This window comes from Mustela putorius, unplaced genomic scaffold (genome assembly GCF_011764305.1).
Source record: "Mustela putorius furo isolate JIRA1106 unplaced genomic scaffold, ASM1176430v1.1 tig00000508_pilon_pilon_pilon, whole genome shotgun sequence".
Classification (NCBI taxonomy): domain Eukaryota; kingdom Metazoa; phylum Chordata; class Mammalia; order Carnivora; family Mustelidae; genus Mustela; species Mustela putorius.
Window position 1 is genome coordinate 15,728,913 of NW_025421402.1, and position 21,569 is coordinate 15,750,481.

At 39.1% G+C, this 21,569-nt stretch overlaps 1 protein-coding gene across 4 annotated transcripts in view; it reads right to left on the reverse strand.

Moving 5' to 3' along the window:
- Positions 1 to 4,181: 4,181 nt before the first annotated feature.
- The window catches only part of ESRRG (estrogen related receptor gamma), a 620,633-nt gene continuing 603,245 nt past the window's right edge, over positions 4,182 to 21,569 (reverse strand). For all 4 annotated transcript variants that reach the window (XM_013055573.2, XM_045081156.1, XM_004751470.2 and 1 more), the window contains exons 6-7: positions 20,242 to 20,511; positions 4,182 to 8,081 (exon numbers count right to left, since the gene is read on the reverse strand). In XM_013055573.2, the coding sequence (XP_012911027.1) occupies positions 7,837 to 8,081; positions 20,242 to 20,511 (515 nt within the window). In that variant the 3' untranslated portion in view covers positions 4,182 to 7,836. The remainder of the gene's footprint in view (positions 8,082 to 20,241; positions 20,512 to 21,569) is intronic.

A 21,569-nucleotide genomic window follows, 5' to 3' on the forward strand; every position in this document is an offset into this window, starting at 1 on the left:
GTCCAAACATCATTTTACATCTTTTCTCGCCTGGAAATTATTCTCACCTTTATAGTTATTTCGGTGGAGGAAGGGATTTTTGCCATGCATACCCTTAGAAATATAGTCTACATATCTGTTTGGATTTGAAAGCATGGAGTTGACACTTTAAGGCTAGTCAATTTATTTAGGAAGGAAGAAGACCAAGGAAAACACAAGTCTAGTGGAGATTAACAAATCTCAGATTAATACAAAAGGATCTGCAGGGTTTTGTGTTTTTTTTTAAACCATGAATATTTAGTTTTTTTTCATTTGCAATGATATGAAAACACATATTTAAAAGGAAAAAAACCCCAACCCTTGTATTAGCTCTAGACCTTCTTTTAGAAACTGCTCTTCTGACGTTAGTTTTTTGTTCTGTTATTTTTTTAACAGCGGACGGCTCCTCACTGCCCAACAAAACTGTGAAATGCGACTGAGCATGGTGGATGGCATTGGAGTGTGAATGGTGTGATTTAATGCTCCTGCTAGTCTGGAATGTTTTCCTGTTAGGTCCTTAGTTACCTCTCCCACCAGCTTGTTTGCATCTCCCAAAACCAGCTCTTCAAAGTTCAGTCCCTCATGGAACACACGGGCCTCTGTGATTTTTCATGAAGGTAACAGGCATTTTGGGTAGGGTGAGGCCCCATGCTAAGGTGGCTGCATGGAACTTTCGTATTAACTGAGCTGCTCCGTTGCAGGATCCTTTGCCAAAGCTGCATTGGAGGGCCTTTGGCAAAAAATGATCCCAGGAATTCTGTGTATTCTGGGACATTTAATTCTTTTTTAAAAATACTATTGGAAAAAGTATATATTATGCTCAAAGGGCATTTTAATTCATGCTTTGGGCTTCTGTGCTATTTTATACTATGTTGCTGTTTAAAAATGTTTTTACATACACACACACACACATTGATTTATGAGCTTAAGTTTAAAACACTTCTTCCTTAGGGCAAAATTTCTTACAGCCAAAGTTCTGTGGCCTGCTATGGCCATGCAGTCCTATATTGGGACATCTTCTCTTTTTTAAGATTGTACAACTGACAGCAGAGTCCATCATTAATCTGGCTGGCATCTGTAATGAAAAAGGGAGTTTTTTGGGTTTTGTTTTGTTTTTTGTTTGTTTTAGGATACGGACTTAGTCTGCAAATCTCTCAAGAGGCTGCCACGCTAATATTCCTGCAGCCATGGTGTCACCTATTGTAATTTTTCTGCTAATAAACAAATTTGAACTAGCCAGGAATCCTAAATTTTGAGACTAGTTGTTTATCTCAAATATACTCCAGAGAAATAGTAATGCAGTTCTGCTTTGAATTTAATTTAAACAGGAACAGGCAAAACAAATCTCTATGGAGGACATTTGACAATAATAAAATATTTCTCCCAGCGGGTGAGCTGGTAGCAATTGTATTGTTGCAATCCAAGCTCACGTTTCAGTCGGTCATTACCATCATAACAAGCCCTTGGACCAACTGGCATGGACATGCAACATTGAGCCCCTGATGGGCACATTATTTCAGACCTTTAACTTCATGGAGAACAAGACAAATACTCCTGGGAAAGGGGGATTATATTTTGAAATTCTTTTCTTTTCTGTTTTGTTTCATAATAAGATGAGGGGGGCATTCAATCTGCTGCTACTTGTTTCATTGTGGTTTTTTTTTTTTTTTTCCATCCTACCAAGGGGCCCAAGGAGCTAGACTTCCAGATTCGAAATGGCCCAAAACACTGACTGAAGCACTTTGATATCTACAGGACGGCGGAAATAGCCCCTCGGTACGTAAACCATCGCGGATGAAACAACAAATGGAAACAGATCTCTCTGCTTTTCCAGGCTAATCACAAATTAAATTTCACAGCCAGCAAAGTGTACCTAAAGTTTTTGCAGAGGCCCAAGAGTGAGACATCCTATCTCCATTCTCATTTCTACCTCTTACTTATTTAAATCTGCAACTTGGAAAATGTAGGGAAGAGAGGTCATTCTGAGAAATAAATTTTGTGTTTTTTGTTCCTGTTTTTTGTGGGTTATTTTTGTTTGTTTGTTTTTGTGTGTGTGTGTTTTGGTTTGTTTTTGTGAAGAAAAACAGGTAATTGAGCCACACCTAAATTCATTTTAAAGCACATGAAAAAGTCACATTTTAAAGCACCTGGAAGGTTTTTTTTAAAGGGGATCATGAGATATTCTGCACAAGCTTTTGAGCAGGTCTCTCTGCTTTCAGATGGGGCATAACCAGAAGGTGTGCCTTCGGAGTCAACGAACAGAACGTGTCCCCCACTTGACTGGGGAAGGATGGATGGGGAGAGAGAACCAGGCTTCTGGAGGTGGGGGGAGGGAAGGCGGGGCTGGGAGACGTGGTGCTCAGAACATTCCAGGTGCATTTTATTGGCCTTGTGATTCACTACAAGGCTGAATCCTTTTATCATGATGTAAAAAAATAGTCTAAAACTCTCACAAAAATTCAGAGCCAATGTATGAAAAGTTTTTAATTTTTTAGGATATTCCTGGCCTATTTGGGTAACATATAAAAACTTAAAGCATCATTTCTCACGTTGTCTTCACATTATAATCACCTGGAGAGGATACATATCTATTTTTAAGTAGGCTCCATGCCCAGCGGGGAGGCCAACACAGGGCTTGAACCCACAACCCTGAGCTCAATATCTGAGTGGAGCTCAAGTCGGATGCCCAACCGACTGAGCCACGCAGGAGCCCCAGGAAATGATTTTTTGAACTGTTCAAAAGCCCAGGCCACAACTAACCCCCGATCTTCTGTGGGTGGTATACAACCGTCAGGAACCATGAACCCTCTTCAGGTGATTCTAATCTGTGGCCTAGTTTGGGAACCACTAGCTTAAAGCAAAACGTCCTTTATAAACATCAGGTGAAAATAAAAGCAATCCCTTGACACAAACACATAACCTATCCGTCGGGAGCTATTCCTTGTTTCTGTATCAAGAAATAAACATGTTAAAATGTCAAAATCCTGTTTTCATTTCCTTTACACCTGAGGCATCTCTAAGAAACACGTCAATACCGGCAAACTTACTGTGTCATAATTTGGAATTATAAAAACCAGCAAGAGAGATCTGGCATTTAAGTTCATAAAAGCGTTTGCACGTCACTTACGTATTTTTTTTAAACGAGGACCTCACTGGAAGACGACGGACAGGCCTTCTCCTGTGAGGGCTGCCCCCTGCACGTGTCGGCTCCGCCCGAGGACTTTGAAAACAGAGAAGGTAAAGCCCCTCGGATCCTACGCTGAGCTGCGGCCACTCGAAGGACAGGAAGGCAGGAAAAGACCGAGTGATGCTGCGAGCTATAGGGCAGCTTGGTGATTTAAGCAATGTCACACCCCGAAATCGGATTGCTTTTAGTGGCCTCTGTGTCACCAGCTTGCGCTAGAGAAGCAGCCACCTCGGAGAGGTGAGAAGCACGATGGGCAAACACAAGGACAGGACACTCTCAAGATTGGCCGAGAAGCCAGGAAAGCACCTATTAGCACCTCGGTGATGGTTTCAGGAGGGTCCGGTGGAAGCGCAGCTTGACCCGGAGCAACAAGGGCCGTGACCTCCCCGAGCGGGCAGAGCGAGGGCAGGCCATCTGCTGTCAGCAGCGCTGCTTAACCCTCGTGGATTCGAAGACAGCTCCCCCTGCTCACGCACACGGGTCTAGGAGCGCCGCTGCTGATTTCTCATTCAGGAAATCTGGCCGGCAACTCCGCAAAGCCTGCAGCTCCCTGACGAGCTCTGTGCAAGCCCATGATTTAATTGTGGATGGAGGGAAATAATAGGTATCTCTAGCAGGTTTTAATATGATCTTAAAATAGGGGGAAAGTTTTCTGTTATGACATTGACATCGAGGCGATGATTTTGAGTAATGCAGGATGATGTGGAGATGCTTTCAGATTAAATAAGAGCTATATAAAGGCTTGTCAGAATGAATTCTAATGTGCCACGAGACACTTTGCATACTCTTAAATATGCAAAATGTCTCTTGGCACCCTAGAATTCATTCTGACAAGCCTTTATATAGCTCTTATTTAAACTCCTACTTTATTTTTAGGGAATAGGTACACTCTTTGAATGGAAGCAACAAAGGGCACTGTTTATTGATTTGGTTCTCTCGTGGGGGGAACAAAAAGAAACACGATCCGAACGCGCAATCAAAAGTGGAAGCTGTTTAATATTGCTCTACCATCATCCTGAAAGGCATAATAATTTGAGTTACACATCTGAACTGATTGGAGTTACAGAATCATATCTCCTTTTTGCATTTAACAATATATACAATATAAAATAAATACATTTACACAAATGGACATTTGCTGGAGCACACAGTATGGTACACATCACAAAAATATACAATTGATTGCTTTACAGATGTGAAGCCCATCTACAGCTATAGACATGGTTTTATTATTATTATTATTCTTTTTACTACTGGCTATAATGCAACTCCTGGATTATGATAAGCAGTTTAAATTTTTTGTCCTTTTACGATCTTTGCACATAAGACTGCCATAAAATGTTTTCCTAGGCAGGTAAACAGAGACGCTTAAATAATTAAAATACAATCACCAACACCCATTTTCTCTTCTATAAGAAAAATAGCAGTTTTAAATATTTCATATCTTTTATGTTATCATTTAAATGCAAAATAGTGGAATAAATACAACAATCTGATCTGATTGAAACACAAGTGTAACTACAGGTAGTCACACAATCCTATTGCTTTAAATAAGAACAAACCTAAAAGAAGCAAAATAAAAATTTAAATCATATGGCAAAAACATACACTTTTATAACTTTCCAAAACTTCACATTAAGTAAATGGTCTTGCTTGAAACTTGAAAAAACTTACCTCGAGCAAGGTTTAAGATGAGCATTTTGCCCTAAAGCCCGTGCAGTTCTTTTAGATCTACGTTTTAAGTCGTGTTTCCTATGTGTGAGATTCGTGTACTCGGTAACGCCGAGAGTCACTTAAACTGAAAACTAAAATTTGTACTAGATTCTTTTCTCACATCTCCATCTCGTGTTTTCAGTTGGTTGGCTCTGAGTTCTGAAGCCCAAGTACTTTAATGTGATACAGTGAAAACAACGGATATATTGTTATATATTTTTTACTTATATATAGTGTGGTTGAATAGTAGCAACTTAAACCCTGCACAAACTTTCTGGAAAATAATCTTTTTAAATACTTACATATATAAATAATCTTATAGAATCAGCACCTTTTGTTCCCAGGAGTTGTATTTTTCTGTTGTTATTTTTTTTTTTAAGGGATGTGCCAATTTCTGAACTCCTATCACAGCTATAAATTTCAAGTTATTGACCATCTGAATGAATTGCTAATGATGATTTATCTAGAATCACACTACAGCCACTTCTCTACTGAGAAACCACAATCTACGATATAGTCCCATATAGCTAATGATAGATACACAGTATTCCTAGCACGAGGCTGATGAAACATCAACCCAAGGTATTTTGTTTAAAGCACACAAAGTAGCAATAGTTTTGGAAACGTGTCCGCACCAAAAAGTTTTGCAACAACACAGAGCTAGTTAATAACAACATCTGAGAGATGATTGAGTGAAAGCCATATATACAGCATTTAAAAATTAGACTTATCTATATTCTTGAAATATTCAAAGTTTTATTTCTAAGCTATACATTGGTATTCTATAATAAACCATTAGAGAAATTATTCCTTGTTTTGAAAATATTATTATGATTTTGATGTGTTTCTGTTCATAATGAGTACTTGTTTGGAGTTTCAATCTCTTAATTATTATTAGGAAGAACCTTATTACTGGTAAGGAATAGAATATACTACTGTAGTCTCCTGAGGAATTGTACATCCAATATTGTCTCTAATTCTACCCTGTGTCTAAAAGCACACACCACAAGAATCCAAACACCACAAGAAGAACAAGACAACAGTCTTTGAATGCAACATAAAATTCAGAAAAGCACAGCAAACATGAAACATTGAAAAGCTGAACTACATCTCTTTTGTTTGTTAGGATTACAATTTTAATTACATCTGTGTACATAGAATAAGACTGTTCACATAGTACAGGGAGCAGCTACTAACACTGGTCCATTGGTATAGCATTTGATGGAGGTTACTGTTTATTGGTTATTCAGCGACTGTAGATTTCGGGGGCATCTAATTGATTTCTTCATTAGATTACACCTCTTAAGAGTCTGGAACCTGACTGACTTTCTTGCTGTGACAATACTGGTTGAAAAAGCACACATATTGGCTTAGCTCTTGGTAAAAACTGCAGATTAATTTAAACAAACAGTCCTAAATGAATCAACTCATAAAGATTACGTTTTAGAATTTGGTCAGGCGTCTGCTGTCTTTGATGGTTTTGGGTTTTGTTTTTTGTTTTTTGTTTTTTTTTTCCCCCAAATTCTGGCATTTGCCTTATTGCCTCTTAAATGAATACTGGCTCACAGCTCCTTCCGAGACAAGGTCTGTAACTCTGCAAACAGGCAGTATCTCGTTCCTAACCACCACGGCAGCTAGAAATCCTATGGCAACTGGACCTCCCAGGTAGAGAGGAGCACTCCTGATCATTCTACGGATCTGTACTCCATGTGCGGTGCTTTCTACACGTGACCACCGGAGTCACGGCAGGTGTAATCTAATCCTTTGTGTCAGTGAACATTTAGGGAAACTGGAGCTCATGTAAGAAACTGATGCTTGGGACCAGACTGGCACACAACATAAATTGCATCCGTGATAATATGCACCTTCCCTTCAACTATTGCTTGAGTAAGTTAAATTCCCATATTAATAAATGGCTGAAAAGTGGTAAAGCTGGTACAAAAAAATCTCCATTTGTAAGAAGAAACAAAACATTTTTAAAAATCTTCCTTCAGGATTCATTTGTCCTTCATTATTGTTCATAATTGTTCAAAGCCAGCACAAAATTGCAGTATTCTTATTTCTCTTTAGTATTGCATGAATGAATAAAGCTTAAACTATTCCCTGAAAAAGTTACATAGTAGCTAAACTAACAAATACCTGGAAGACTTGAAAAAACAATTAAGGAATCAAATGGCTGTAACTGATCTAGATGGAAAAGCAATGATAAGCAGCAGCCGATGCCACGTTGCTTAAGTTGTCTAATTAGAGGCTGCTCCCGTGAAACCTAATACTGCACTCAGTCAATGTGTCTGTGTTGCACTGTACTTTTAGGTACGATGGTTCTCTCTCTTTGATTCCTTAGTCATTGGGGACGTTATGGTTCACAACAAGCTCACTGGTATCCATATTATGGATCTCCATCCTTTGGCAGGGCTGGCTTTTATCTCTCTTCAGTTAGAGACCTCTTGTAAAAGTTCAGCAGCAGAAGGAAGGGAGGGAGAGGGGGAGGGAGGGAGAATGACAATTGCCTTACAACGACAGATGTTCTCAATTTAGGAGAGAAGGGCAGGACCGGGAAAGAGAAGGAGGTGATGAGGAGGAGGGGGCAAGACAGAAGGAAGGAAGGAAATGAAGGAGAAAGGGAACCGGGAATGAAGGAAGCTGAGAAATGACGGAGAGAACAAATAAGGGAGATTTAAGAAAAAAAAAAAAATTAGGAAGGAAGGAAGGAAGGAAGGAAGGGAAAAGGGCCAGAGAAACTCATCAGGACGATGTGGAGGAATCTGAAAGCTGCTTCATAGTCTTGCTGCTACATGATCAGTGCAGTCCGTTGATTTTGGATGTTGGTAACTAAACTCTATGTTTCTTCGACATCACTCTGGGGTTGATTTTCCCTTTTTCGGCGTGCAGGACAGGAAGGCCCGGGGAGCTTTTAGTCAGACCTTGGCCTCTAGCATTTCCAAAAAAAGTTTGTGCATGGGGACTTTGCCTTCCAGTTTGATGTTGTAGAAGTGCTGCACGGCCTTGGTGGAGGTCTGCCTCAGCAGCGGCAGCGTCATCAGCATCTTGCCCGCCCGGCGCGGGTCTTCCATGTGCTGGCCGGCCTCGTAATCCTGCAGCGCCTCGTGTAAGACGTCCTGAAGTTTCTGGACGGCCTCCCCATCTTCTATGTGCATGGAGTCTGGGCGACAAAGCAAAACACGGAATCAGGTCACTAATAACCAAAACCGACTTGGAGGAAGTTAACATACTATACATGAATTTCCCGAGGCTCTAAGCTGTGATTTGCTCATTTCCAAAAATCTCTACTTTTTTTTTTTCTAGATTTCCCTACAGGAGATGATTTCTAATATGGATTTAAAACACAGAAATTATTACCAAAAAATGCATTATTTTAAAGTGCAGGTTTTCTTTCCTCCTAAGATGGACTGATCAGAGAAGAGTTGCTTTTAACAGATGGCAATCTTGGTTACTTTATTCATTATCTCATTCATATATTTTTTCAACCATTCAATAATTATCAAAGGTCATCTATTAAAAGTATTATTCTAAGTGCTATGGAGGAAAAACATTGTCTAAAATTATGATCTTTCCCTCAAAAAGCCTGTATTTCCCAAAAGGAGAAAAAAAAAAAAAAAGGAAATGACCGAGGTTTTAAGAACTCAGTATAAATACATGGAATTTAACACTACGTTCAGGTGTAGACTACAGAAATCACAACAAACTGCTTATCCTTTCAAGATTTTCAGTGTACTGGTAACAGTTCATTAAAGCATCCTTACACAGTCTGCTGCTACTGAAAAACAAATGAAGTCTTTAGATTAATGAGTTCTGAAATATCTTTCACATTTGTGAAGGTGAACTTTGCCCTTAAGTGACTCATTTAAAAATCTAATTCAGTCAAGAAAGGAGAGGGTTAACAGGGTTGCCACAATTATTCTTCTGAGAAATGTGAGATGTGGGGAAAAAGAAAAGTTACTGCTCTAGCTCTAAAACAGACACTTCATTATATACAAGTTTGAATCATTTAGCACGTTTTATTGATTCTGATGACAGTTTATCTGTTAATTACACATAATGGAGTCTTTGGGGGGATTCCTCATGTTTAATAATTCTTGTTCTCTGAGAATGCAGAGCTCTAAGATACATGTAGTTAGCCTAATGTTTCATATAATTCACATATCAGGTCACATGTACAAAAAGAGAAAGGAAATGTAATTAAAAATCAAGTGACTAAACATATGATAAAAAAAAATCATGGCGACGTAATAAAAAGGCTATCAGCTATAATCAGGACCATATTTAAAAGCTTGTTTGTATTTTGTTGTTCTTTTTCTCTTACATTGTCATTTTGAAATCATTTCACCACATTGTTAATAAACTGACCACTGTTTACAGGACGGGGTTAATGACACGTTTCTTGAAAAGAGAAATACAGTGGCTTGGGAGCTTTTACCACTTAAGACTCAACTCCTGCTAGTTGAACCGAGAGGAGGAGTTCTTCCAGGTTGTTAAGGTTGATAGTGTGGTTGATAATGTCCCTGGTGTGGAACTCAGAACATTTCCCAACACACAAGCTAGCCTGTCCCTATGGATTGATCCTACACAGGCTTCTCTCCACTCTGGCCCCATCAGCATGTCAATCCCATCCACTCCCTATGTGCCTTCTCACAGCAACAAGCACGCATCATTTCCAAAGATGTCTATCCGCGGGCAATGTGAGTGAGGGAAAAACTGTCATGGAAATCACAATGTGCACTGAATTTTATTATTTTTTTTTTTCTATTTTTCTTCTGAGATGCTATCTGAAGGGAAAATGGTGGGCCTGGACTCACACAAATGGGGAGTGTCCCAGGACACAAAAAACTGACTTTGCACATGAGGCTTCCCTCATAAGATAAGGTGGACTCACCCGATTTGACTGGGACTCAAAGCACTCAAAGTGAAAATGGGAACAAATGGATGGCGAGAAGAGAATTGCATCTTTACAAACAATATTACAACAAAATAACTATCTTCCCACCAGACCCCCCCACCAAAAGCAGCAAAATAAATATAATAAATAAACCACATATTAAGTACCTATTTGGGGTGAGGCTTCTATTTCTTTGTGATAAGCACTTTCTGAACACTGTCTCCTCTCTCTTCTCCCAGCTGCTGTAAGTCACGTGGCACCGGGAGGGTCAGAGTTGGGCCTAACTCGGGTTACTTTGTATCAAAATATGCTGCTAGAATGCGTACCACTGCATATGGCATTTCCCTTGCTTACCCCCCCAAAAAGTTAAAATGCTCTTCTGAGTCCATCTTATTCAACCTTCCATCTTCATCAAGGATCTGCTTTACATTTCTGGGGCTTTTGGGTGGCTCAGTGGGTTACGCCTCTGCCTTCATCTCAGGTCATGATCTCAGGGTCCTGAGATCGAGCCCTGCATTGGGCTCTCGGCTCAGCAGGGAGCCTGCTTCCCCCTCTCTCTCTGCCTGCCTCTCTGCCTACCTGTGATCTCTCTCTCTCTCTCTATCAAATAAATACATACAAATAAAATCTTAAAAAAAAAATCTTCTCTACGTTCCTAAGGAAGACATTTCCAGATGTATGTAGAACATTCTATTTCACAAAGGACAGAACTAATCCTTACAAATGTCTTCTTCAGATTTTTTCCAAATCTGTCTACAACCCCTGTCCTTTGGTCCTGGTTCTATACACTGGAATGATACAGAATAAATGTCCCTCCTCCCTATGCGAATCTTTAAACGCTTGAAGTGAGCTGCCGAGTCACCTCAGCCCCAACTCCAAGCCTTGCCTTCCCCACTACTCTGGCCCGGCAGGAGATATATTATAGGATGTCACAGGAAATGAGGCGAGAACAAATAGCAGAGAGATACGCTCACAAACAGCAATTAAGACTTCAAACTATTCTTTAAAGGCTGTGATTTAGCTTGAGAGATTTAAAAATGATTTAATCAAATTACTATGATAATTTAACTTCCCATTTACAGAAAAGATTCTAACTCATTTTAGCTTTACCCATTCTCGGATCTGCTAATACTTTAAATGCAAACTCACTAAATCTGAACTATTTAATTAGACCATGATTCAGCTGGCAGACTGCTGAAGAAAATATTAATCTCCATTAGGGATCCTAGTTCAAGTTCTGGCTCTGTGGCTTTAATCGCTGTTTGGTCTTTGGTCTATATGTATACATTTATGCTAGGCTCACTAGAATTGGCATTAATTTATGCAATTATTTAGCTTTGGTTGTTGGAGCTGGTTTCTTTTTAACTTTGTGTTTTAAAGGAAATGGTCCCAGTATTTGTGCTAATGCAAACCAGTGAAACTTAATCGTGTGACTCAGGCTTATGAACTAAGGAGACACAGTAAGCCTATACATTAAAAACACTGGGTGAATGGTTAAAAACAAAGATGTTTGGGCCCAAGCCCAGACCTATCAATCAGAAAATTTTAGCTAGATCCTAAACATCATCCATATTTTTAAAAAAATCTAGGTGCTTCTACAGTCAAGCCAGGGTTGTGAACTAAAAACCAGACTGCTATTCTAAAAGAATTCAGATTTCAAAAGACAACCAGTGTTCACAGGAAGCATGCATTGTCACCCACATATTACATTTCCACACTTAATAAAATAGAGCCCCTTCATTAAATTCCAATATTTTATTCTGTGAAGTGGGATCCTAAAGGAACATGTCTAGTTAAGATCATTTACTTTGGGAAGGGGACTAAATATCCTCATACCTACAGTTGCAAATTTGGTGAGACTCAGAATTTTTGTAGTTTACCTGAAAAAAAAATGCCCTTCTCCATGGTAAAAATTTTTAACTATTGTGGGCATGGATGGGCACAGCTACTCCAGAACACTCAAATTGTATTTGGGAGCTGTCGTTAGGACTTGCAGCTCATTCTTGGCAATACTTTATCAATGGTGCCAAATCTGATTTTGAGGGTGGAACTGAATATTAAAAATAGACAAAGCATATTCAGAGTCAAATCTAGTATATAATATAAACCAATGCTCAGAGGAACCCAAGTGTTGACTTCTTTAGTGTTTGTAAATTGCCTACATGAATAGGGGTAATAAGGGGTGAGCTGATGGGACTCTCGGATCACTGAGGAAGGAAGCACAACATGATGGGAAATACAGAGAAGTGAGCAAAAGTCTATTGCCTAAAAGATAATTTGATCTCAAAATTTCTATATGCAATATATAAGGAGTCTAACCGAGCGATTCTCCTGGTTCCAATTGGCTGGGTGCTGAGGAACGTGGTTGACTGTCATGCAACCTAGCTCTTGATGGACATCAATCGCTGACCCTAAATATCAAAAAATGGTGCCAATCATAAACTTTCTTAGAAGATGGCAATGGAGGTGGCAAGATATTTTAATCTTTCCTAATCTGCACATAAAAAAACCAGAACAACTAGATGGCCAAACTAAAAACCTATAGACAACACTCACAAACAAAACTAAGTGACAAGGTATCCCCAAGACACACACAGAGAAAGAGAGAGAATCACGATTGTGGGTGTTCCTAGCTCTGTCCACTGAGAAAGCCTAGGAAGGAGGGCCAAGCTAGGAATGCAATCCTGAGCAATGAGAAACCTAGCACCCGCTTATCATTAGATTCCAGGCTTCGGCCAGGAAATATTTAAGATAAGTATGGAACATCTTATACTACATAGAAAGGAGACTATGTACAACTACTAATTTGAAAAATTCCAGAAAGATTCCAGAAGCCCAACTAAAGAGACTCCCAAAGTCCCAAAATGGAACAATTCTAGCTTCCTAAAGGATTATACTGCAATTGATTGAAATCCACTGAATAGGGATGCTTGGGTGGTTCTGTTGGTTAAGGATCTGACTCTTGATTTCAGCTCAGGTCATGATATGAGGGTTGAGATCAAGACCCGTATCAGGCTCTGTGCTGGGCATGGAGCCTGCTTTAAGATTCTCTCTCTCCCTCTCCATCACCTCCTGTACCCTCCGCTTGAGCTCTTTCTCTCTAAGAAGAAAGAAAGAGAGAAAGAAAGAAAGAAACCCACCAGATATGTTTAAATACATTTGATTATAATGACATTTTTAAAAGATAGACATCAATTCTTTATTTTGAAAACTGGTGAACGAACGGAAAGAATCAAGCTCCTATATAAACTCCATCATCAGTCATCAATAAGAGATGAGAGAAAGCATCACTTTATGTAAGTATTCCAATGACTGAATGTAAAAAAGAGATGACAAAAATCACAGATCATCATTTGGCGACCCCCAGCGATGAGTGGATTTAGGTAATGAGCGTCAACAGCTGCTCACAGGACACAGAGACAACCGGACACCGTGAGCCTCCCCATGAACAGCACACCACCTACAGGTGTCACAGGCATTGAACCGGGGTCTGATGACGTCTCTGCATCCAGCTGTCAATTCGCGTGAGATGCAAAGGGCAGAGAGACGTGATGAACCGCTCCGAGCGTACGCAGTCTGTAATGTCCAGAGTGGGGGGAACTTTGCAGGTCAAATGCCCTGGCCTCTTCAACAGAGAAATTGTAAGAAAATGAAAGTGAAAGACCAACTTTTAGATTAAAGGAGAGTTAAAAACTCCATTCATTTTTGGGGGGGGGGGATGGGCAAGACTAAACTCTCATGTCTGAGGATACGCATTGGGTGATAAAGCCGTAACAAACATAAGGAAGGAATAAAAGCCACAACAGGCTAGTGGTTACTTTGGGAGGCAAAGGAGGGCGGTGAGATTGGGACAAGACACACGGAGGGGTTTCTATGATATCTCACAAATTTTTATTTCCCATCTTTGCTCATATGGCCATTGTGGCAGATGGCAAAAATGGCTCCGAATGTTACTCCTATGGCAAAGCACACTTCGCAAGTGTGAGTCAGGATCTGCTATGCAAGATTATCCTACATTATCTGGGAGGGTCTTCAATGAAGCCAGCAGTGTCTTTGAAAGAGAGGCAAAGGAAGAAGAAGGCAATCCATGGTGCTACGCTGCTGCCTCGGAAGATGGAGGACATACTACAGCTCAAGCAATGCAAGGAACGTCGCTCTAGAAGCTGGGAAAGGCAAGGACACATGTCCTCTAGAGCCTCCAGAAGGACCGCTGCCCAGTCTCTATCTTGTCTTCAGCCTTGTAAAAAATGCTTACGGACTTCTGACCTCTAGAATAAGTACGTATTCTTTCAAGTCACCAAGTTGTGGCAATTGGTAAGAGCAGCCACAGAAAACTAATACACTCATTAAGTTATACATTTGGGGGAGGTTTGTGTGGGTCTTTCTCTTAAATATATGTTTTATTTTATATTAAAATGGTGAGAGGCAGAGACAGAGAGAGAAGTAGTAAGAAACTTCCGATGGAACGGTCCCTTCTAGAAAGCACTGAGTTAGGCAGAATTCTGAGCAAGGTGGTAGAAACACTTGGCAAAGTGCCACGGAAGGTCTTCACATACCAACTAAGAGGTTAGATCAAAAGAATTTTTAGGTCTTTCCTAATGCAGAAAAGTTATACTTCTAATGTTGGAAACAGTGATAACAACTTTATTATGTGCTTAACCACGGCGAGAACAGAATGATTTTACAGGTACCCATGAGATACACTATCTTCTTCATTTCTAGCTCTGGCTATGAAGCCAGATCTCGAAGTTTATACCAGACCCAGAAATCGTTCCCGTACTGTATTTATATTGGGTGTTGAGCCAAAGATCCGTAGCCCATAGTGTCTTTCCTCCTGGGTTCCCTCTCCTAAATCCCAAATTATTGTTACCATTATTCTTTCCCCTTGCAGAATCGGAATTCCCTGCTAAGAGACTCTTTTTTATTTCTCTACAAGTACTCAAGGCTTCTCTCTCCCTCCAATACCTAACACTTACCCAGGAGCTTTCTAACTCCTTCTACTCGAAGTGATAAAGACAATTATACTCAATAAGTGAATGCTGGGGGGAACCGAGGTGGCTCGGTCGGTTGAGCACCCAGCTCTTGATTTTGGCTCAGATCATGATCTCAGGGTCCTGAAATCAAGCCCCACCCCTACCCCGTCAGGTTCCCCGCTCAGCAGGGAGTCTGCTTCCTCCTTCTCTTCAGTTTCTGCCCACCCCCAATTGCCGCTCATGGGTGCACACACACACACACACACTCTCTCTCTCAAATAAAAGAATAAATAAATCTTAAAAAAAAAAAGTGAATGTTGATAGCAACTTGGGTGTAAATATTTCAATCTTCCACAATATCATAAATGATCTGTACCATGCTAATGACCTTTTCATAAGGGATTAGTCATTATCTATAAATGGAAATATTGTTATATTATGTCATTCCCTAGAAGTAAACCAATTGCAGAGTATTTATGAGCTTATTACCCAGCTGAAAGCAGAGACACGTGGGGCAAATATTTCTTACACTATGTCAAGGCATAGCAATCATTGAATGTGATAAGAAACACTTGAAAACCTACCTTTACTTTTTACATAAAAATTTGAGATATCATCACATTTATAAAATTCAAGAGTTAGATTAAATAAAACCACCACCCATTTCAACTCAATTATATCATCTTAAGCAAAATTAAAATAATCCAAACAGTGATGGCAGATTTGAGCAAAAACCAAAGAAAAGTAGGCTAGGAGATAGAAAAATTATAATTTTGATTTCCCAGAGAGTATTAATTATGGTTTGGTCTGGGTAAAAGTTAAATATATAAATATTTACCTGCTGCAAAAGACCTGTCCATACTTATTTCTTATTAAATCCTACCAAGGTAGTAAACATTTGGTCTCCAGATCTTTTTTTGCCACTTTTAAGAGTAGTTTTATACTACTGGAATCCAAGAAGACAGCAAGATAAAGTGAGTGCAAAATTCTAAACTAAATTAAGAGTACTAATTTTGGTTGGCAGATGTAAAATTGCCAATCTACTTATTTGTGGACTAGGAACAGCTTACTGGTAGTGAGGAAGAGAGGGCCCAACCCTCTGCCTCATAGCGGCCACACATCTTCATCAGCTTGCTTCGGCTACCTGCAAAAATGCTATTGGCCATGTCCATCTCACAGGCATGTTGTGGAAATCAAATGAGATTCCCTAGCAAAAGCTAAAAAAAAAAAAAAAAGAAAAAAAAAGAAAGAAACATCTACAGAAAGATTCTTAAAAAGGGATAATTGCTTGATCAGTATCTTAAGCTCGGTCTAGAGTATCAAAATCAGCAAATTTAGTGAAGATTTCAATAAAATTGTGTTTGACGGCTCAAGCGATATTAAGGAACTAAAGAGGTTTTTCACTTTTATACTAATTATTCAGCTCCATGAGGATGTTAATATTTCTATATTATAAATTTAGCATTAACACACACATAACCACATACAAAATGTACAACCAAACTCACTGCCCTCACTTAAAAGTCACTGACATAAAAATTTTAGGCCATGTAGTAATATGAGACATTATATAATTCACCTGCCTCATGTTACAGACGAGAAAACAGTTATGTGATTAAAGCAGACATTCTCGAAGTGGAATTTGGAATTGGAAAGTAGGGGCAGATCTCTCTTTTTAGGTAAAATGCGTATCTGTACAGTACACAAACAGATTCATAACATTTTCATGATATTAATATTTCATTAGGGACTTATGAAGAAAAAAATATCTAAAAAGGCTACCCCGAGGGAGAGATAATGAAAAAAGGCTGAAAAACACGAGGCCAAACTTACAGGACTAAAGATGGCCCTCAGCCCAGTCTCCTACAGTAATCAGAAGCTTTCTCTCCCTTGAAATTATATCATGATTCTACACATCAAACGTTTGTTCTCAAGAATAAAATACTGTCAGGATGTGGTTCTAATTACTTACGATTTGAAACTGAGGAGCAAAATATTACTCGCAGCTTCCTACCAACAGACACTATTATTCTAGAAGCATGGTGTAGAAATAAAAGAGAAAAGTCAGCTTTAAGCTGTAGTTTCTGTTTAGTCCTGAATGAGTTGGGCTCACAGGGCTCCAGGGTGGGGGCAGGGCTGGGGATACCACTTGGGAGGAGTGGCAGCTGTGAAGCTGGAGGGCCTTGTGAGCCAAAGAGAATGACCAGACTAAAAGCAATTCTCACTCTTAAACTGCTTTAGTCTTCCATATATAAAAACAAGTCTACTTCCTTGGGGCCAGAATAATAACTTCAAACAAATTCTTAAGCGTAAGAATCAATAGAACCAAAGAATCCCATGAAATAATCTTACCCAAAACGCATGTAGTAATATTTCACTAAATTTTCCAATAAAGACATAAAATTAATTACAGAATCATAAAACTCCCCAAATGGGAAGAATTCTGGAGAGGAGTCTAACTTCTTGGTGTTTGATGAGATAAAGGGGCGTAACAATTACAAAGTTAACATTGTGATGTAGATTTTCCTTTTTAAATTCAGTGGCAGAGAGAGATCAGGGAGGCAACAATTGCCACAATTGCCGAGGAGATAGTTGGTGTGCAAAATTAAGAAAGTATATAGTTTAAGTGAGCCTGTGAGTTTCTTATCTTCAAAAATAATTGGGACAAAAAAACAATGTGAATGTGAGAATAACAGTATTAGTTCAAAATATATTGGGTTTGTTGTTGTTGTTTTTCCCTATATGCTTCAAGACAGGGAAAGTATTTCCAGTGGTGTTCCTGCTGTTGTAAGTAAGTGAGTTCACATATATGTAAGTGAGTTCACATATACCACAAACAGAGGTACAAAAATATATGACAGCTATTACCGAGAAGACGATTCCTGGTTTCCTGAGCATAAGCATAATATTAATAATTATTGAATAAAGACAGATGTTTAAAACAAGCTGAAATTTAGAATAATGAGACATTGCTTCTTAACACCTACAGCCATACAGGGAATGCTAAGATATCTACAAAAATAACACTAAAATAGATACCCCCCCCCCATAAATTCTGTATCTCTAAATACTGAAAGAAAAACCACGAGCTTTTTAGGGTATCTTTGAAAACATTTTTCATACTCATGTATTTTGGAACTAAGCAAAAATGAATCTACAACTTTATTGCTATCATCCAAGTAATGGTAAAAAAAATGGAATAAAATAGCATCATATTGACAGCATGAGAAAAAAAAAAAAGATTTTCTGAGTGGTTTATCCCATGCCAACATGGTGGGGTTTGGGGTTGGAAGCATGAGAAAGGGTCATATTTATACAGCCACAAGAGAACTGGCACAGTGTAGACATCAATACAATCCTTAATCTTTTCTCCGTTATTATGGACTCTGATTCAGTTAAATTTTCTTGGTTTTTGAGAAGCTAAAAAAAGTTGCAAGCACTTGCAGAGTAACTTTGTGACACGGAGAAATTTCCTGAAAGAAATTAAAGTTACTCAATACCAGTATAAGAGAAAAAAGAGAGGGTCAGTTAACTAGATCTCGCTTTAAACCAGAAAAGCAAACTAACTAGTTCTTTAAAGACTTTCTAATCACCAGTCATTGCTCTAAAGTAGGTCACTTCCTCCTTCCAACAGCGGAGTCTGTGGGCTTCAAATATTTACATATCAAAACATTAATGATTATACTTCTACACAACAGACAGAAATGCTGCTGCTAATTAATTCAGGTACTCTAAATTACAATAGCCATAAAGTATATATCTAATACCTAAAATGATAAGATTTTATCAATCTCGATCAAGTTTTAGTGCTGCTCAGCACTCACAATTAGTTAATAATTTTAAAAACCATTATGTAATATAAAAGATAGAAAACATGCTTGCTGGGTTTTAAAATATAACTGGCCAAGTACATGTTTTCAATTAGAATCACTATACAACTACCAAACAGAAATTCTTCCCCAAACCACTGCTACAGAATTTTTCATCTGATGATGAGAGATGATATAACGTGAAGTCCTGCAAACTAACAAATTCTCGGGAAATTTCTCTCCCATCTCCCACTTTGGTCTTCTGGAGAGCCAGAGAAGGGCTATGTGAGATGTCTGCATCAATAGTGCCACTTGTCATAAGGAATCCTAGATTACAGTTTCACAGGGGAGGAGGACAATGGGGGGTGAACGGTGTGGTCAACAATTAAAAGTATGCAATGCTAAACTCCATTATGAAGACAAATAGGAAAGTACAACTTCATTGTTGAAAACAATTTCCCTCCTATCAGTCCAAGGATGCACGCATCAATATTGTAGATGAACTGTTAATTACAAAATCAATTAAAAATTATTTCTAAAAACAGTCACGCGTCCCCGGCTCTCATGGGGGCAATTTGGGCAGAAGGGTCTCTTCTCACTAGGACCGCGCCAAATCACAAAGTCGTCATCCACAAGTAAGCAAAAGCAATCTGGTTTTTCATTTTTCAGCGCGGCTGAGCCCAGCCTGAGATTGATCGTCACATATGGCCCCAGAAAACAAACTGTCAATACCTTGAATGCTGCAGAATTTGAACAAATAGCCGTCCGCCCATTCAAGCCACTCATTGCATCCCATTTAACAGATTTTATTGACAGTTTCCTTCTTGTAATTAAAGGGAAAACTACTGGCCAGCAACCAAGATAAAGTTCAAAGATAGGGTCAAAACAAAAGCAGATGGAGGGGCACGGTGTGACTGTCAATGGTACACAGCATCAGAGTGCGTTATTGACACGCAGGTATCTAAAGATCGGCACGTCATTAAGGAGGGATCTATCCGGAACTACATGCAAATGCCAAAAGCGACTTAAGACCACAATAAAGCGGTAGTAGAGGCACAAAGGGAAAAACAACAAAGCAGCAACGATTTTTACTTATCAGAAGTTGCTATTTTAGTACATTTCCATTCAAATGTAAAGACTGTTTATTCCCATAATTCTGCACCCTCGCTGCATAGGTGGTACCTTTCAGAGAAATACTCCAGCAGAAGTTGCCTTCTACAGAATTCCAGAATACAAGAAAACTAGACTATTCGATAACCAAAATAAAAACAACACTATGTATGCTTTTCCAATTGCAGAATGAATTCCCATTTATGAAGGGGAAAATGCTTTCCACGTACCCACGGTGCACCCTTATTTTCACCTGTGCCTACAAGACAATGGAGGTAACGCTGTCGGGAGAGCTGCCATTTACCCTACACATTAGGCTGCCAAAAGTTTCACCGCTTTCAATAAACAAATGTAATAAAAATAATGCAAGTGGACTTTTCTTATTTCTAACTTTTCACTAGAAAGCCGTAATGACTATAATTTTGCTGTCTCATACAAAACTTACAACCGGGTTTAGCAAATTTCTGAAGAAGTCGAGGGAGGGTAAAACTGGAATATTAAAAAATGCAACAACGACCATGTTAGCATGCCAACCTGAATTAGCAAGAGCTATGGCTTTGAGGGTGACAAATTCTTCTTTCTCCAGCTTCATGCTCTTGTATTTCTTTACCAGCTGCAGGATAGCATTATTGAGGTCAAGAAGGCCTGCTAACTTGGACTGGTCTTCATCCATTATATAATCATCTGCATAGACAAGTTCATCCTCAAATGAGAGAGATCGGTATACGACACCAAGGATCAAAATTTCCATCCAAGCACTCTGCAGAAGGCTCATCTGGTCCGCCAGGGACAGCGTGGAGAAGCCTGCATGGGAAGATGGGCAGATCAAGTTACTTTAAAGCCATAATTTCATAATGCAACATTAGTTTCATATGGTAGTCAGCTTCTGCATCGGTGCTCAAAATTATGCTGAGCTTTGATGAGATGCTCTTAAATTTTCCCCTGATCATTGTGCGAACGGCAAAGTGAAAGTCACAACCAGTTTGACTTGCTGGTGTCTTTTTTTCCCTAGGTTTTATAGACACAGTTGAGGTAGACAGAACGGAAAAGTAGGTTTGTTTCTTTCATTTCAGAAGAAAAGAGTATGTAGTCTTTAGACATAATTGATGTCTGGCTACAGTTTTTATAAATGTCTTTCAGGAAGTCAGATTTTCATCCATTTCATCTCTAAAAACTACTATTGATAAACAACAGGAAAATGTAAATAAAAAAAAAAGAGCTCCCCAATAACAGAAAACAGTGTAGCCTCACCCTGTAGAGTGTGATTAGCAAACATTTCTCTGTAACAGACGCTCAGTGAAGGATGAGTATTCATACACCCAAAAGAGCCTTCTTAGTTGGATATTTTGTACCCACTGATATATAACATGAATTCCTCTCCAAATGGTGTTCATTGGTGTAAAAGAGAAAAGAATACTGAGTGGCCTGGCCTCTTCACCAAATCAAAAAGCCACAGTTTGTTCTTCTGATTAACATCCAGTTATTTAAAAAGAGTTAAATATGGTGGCAATGCAGTTCCGTGGGTAGGATATAGGCAGATCCAGATCCTCAGATTAAATATTGGCCCCACTGAGCTGCTGGCTCTTTTACTGGGGGAAAGACAATTTACTCGCACCTCAGTTTTTGTTTGGGGGGCACACAAAGTAACACCCAGCAAAATACCAATGCTATGCATTCAATAAACCTCACTATATTAAATATTATTTTTATCTGAAATATCCAGATGACTCCTGTAATTCTTCACTAACAATCTGGTCTGAATTCACATGTAACACATATAAAGAAGTTCCTTTCCGAGAAAACATGAAAAAAAAAAAAAAAAGGAAATGCTGTTCAATAGGGAAAGAGGAAGTAGTATAATC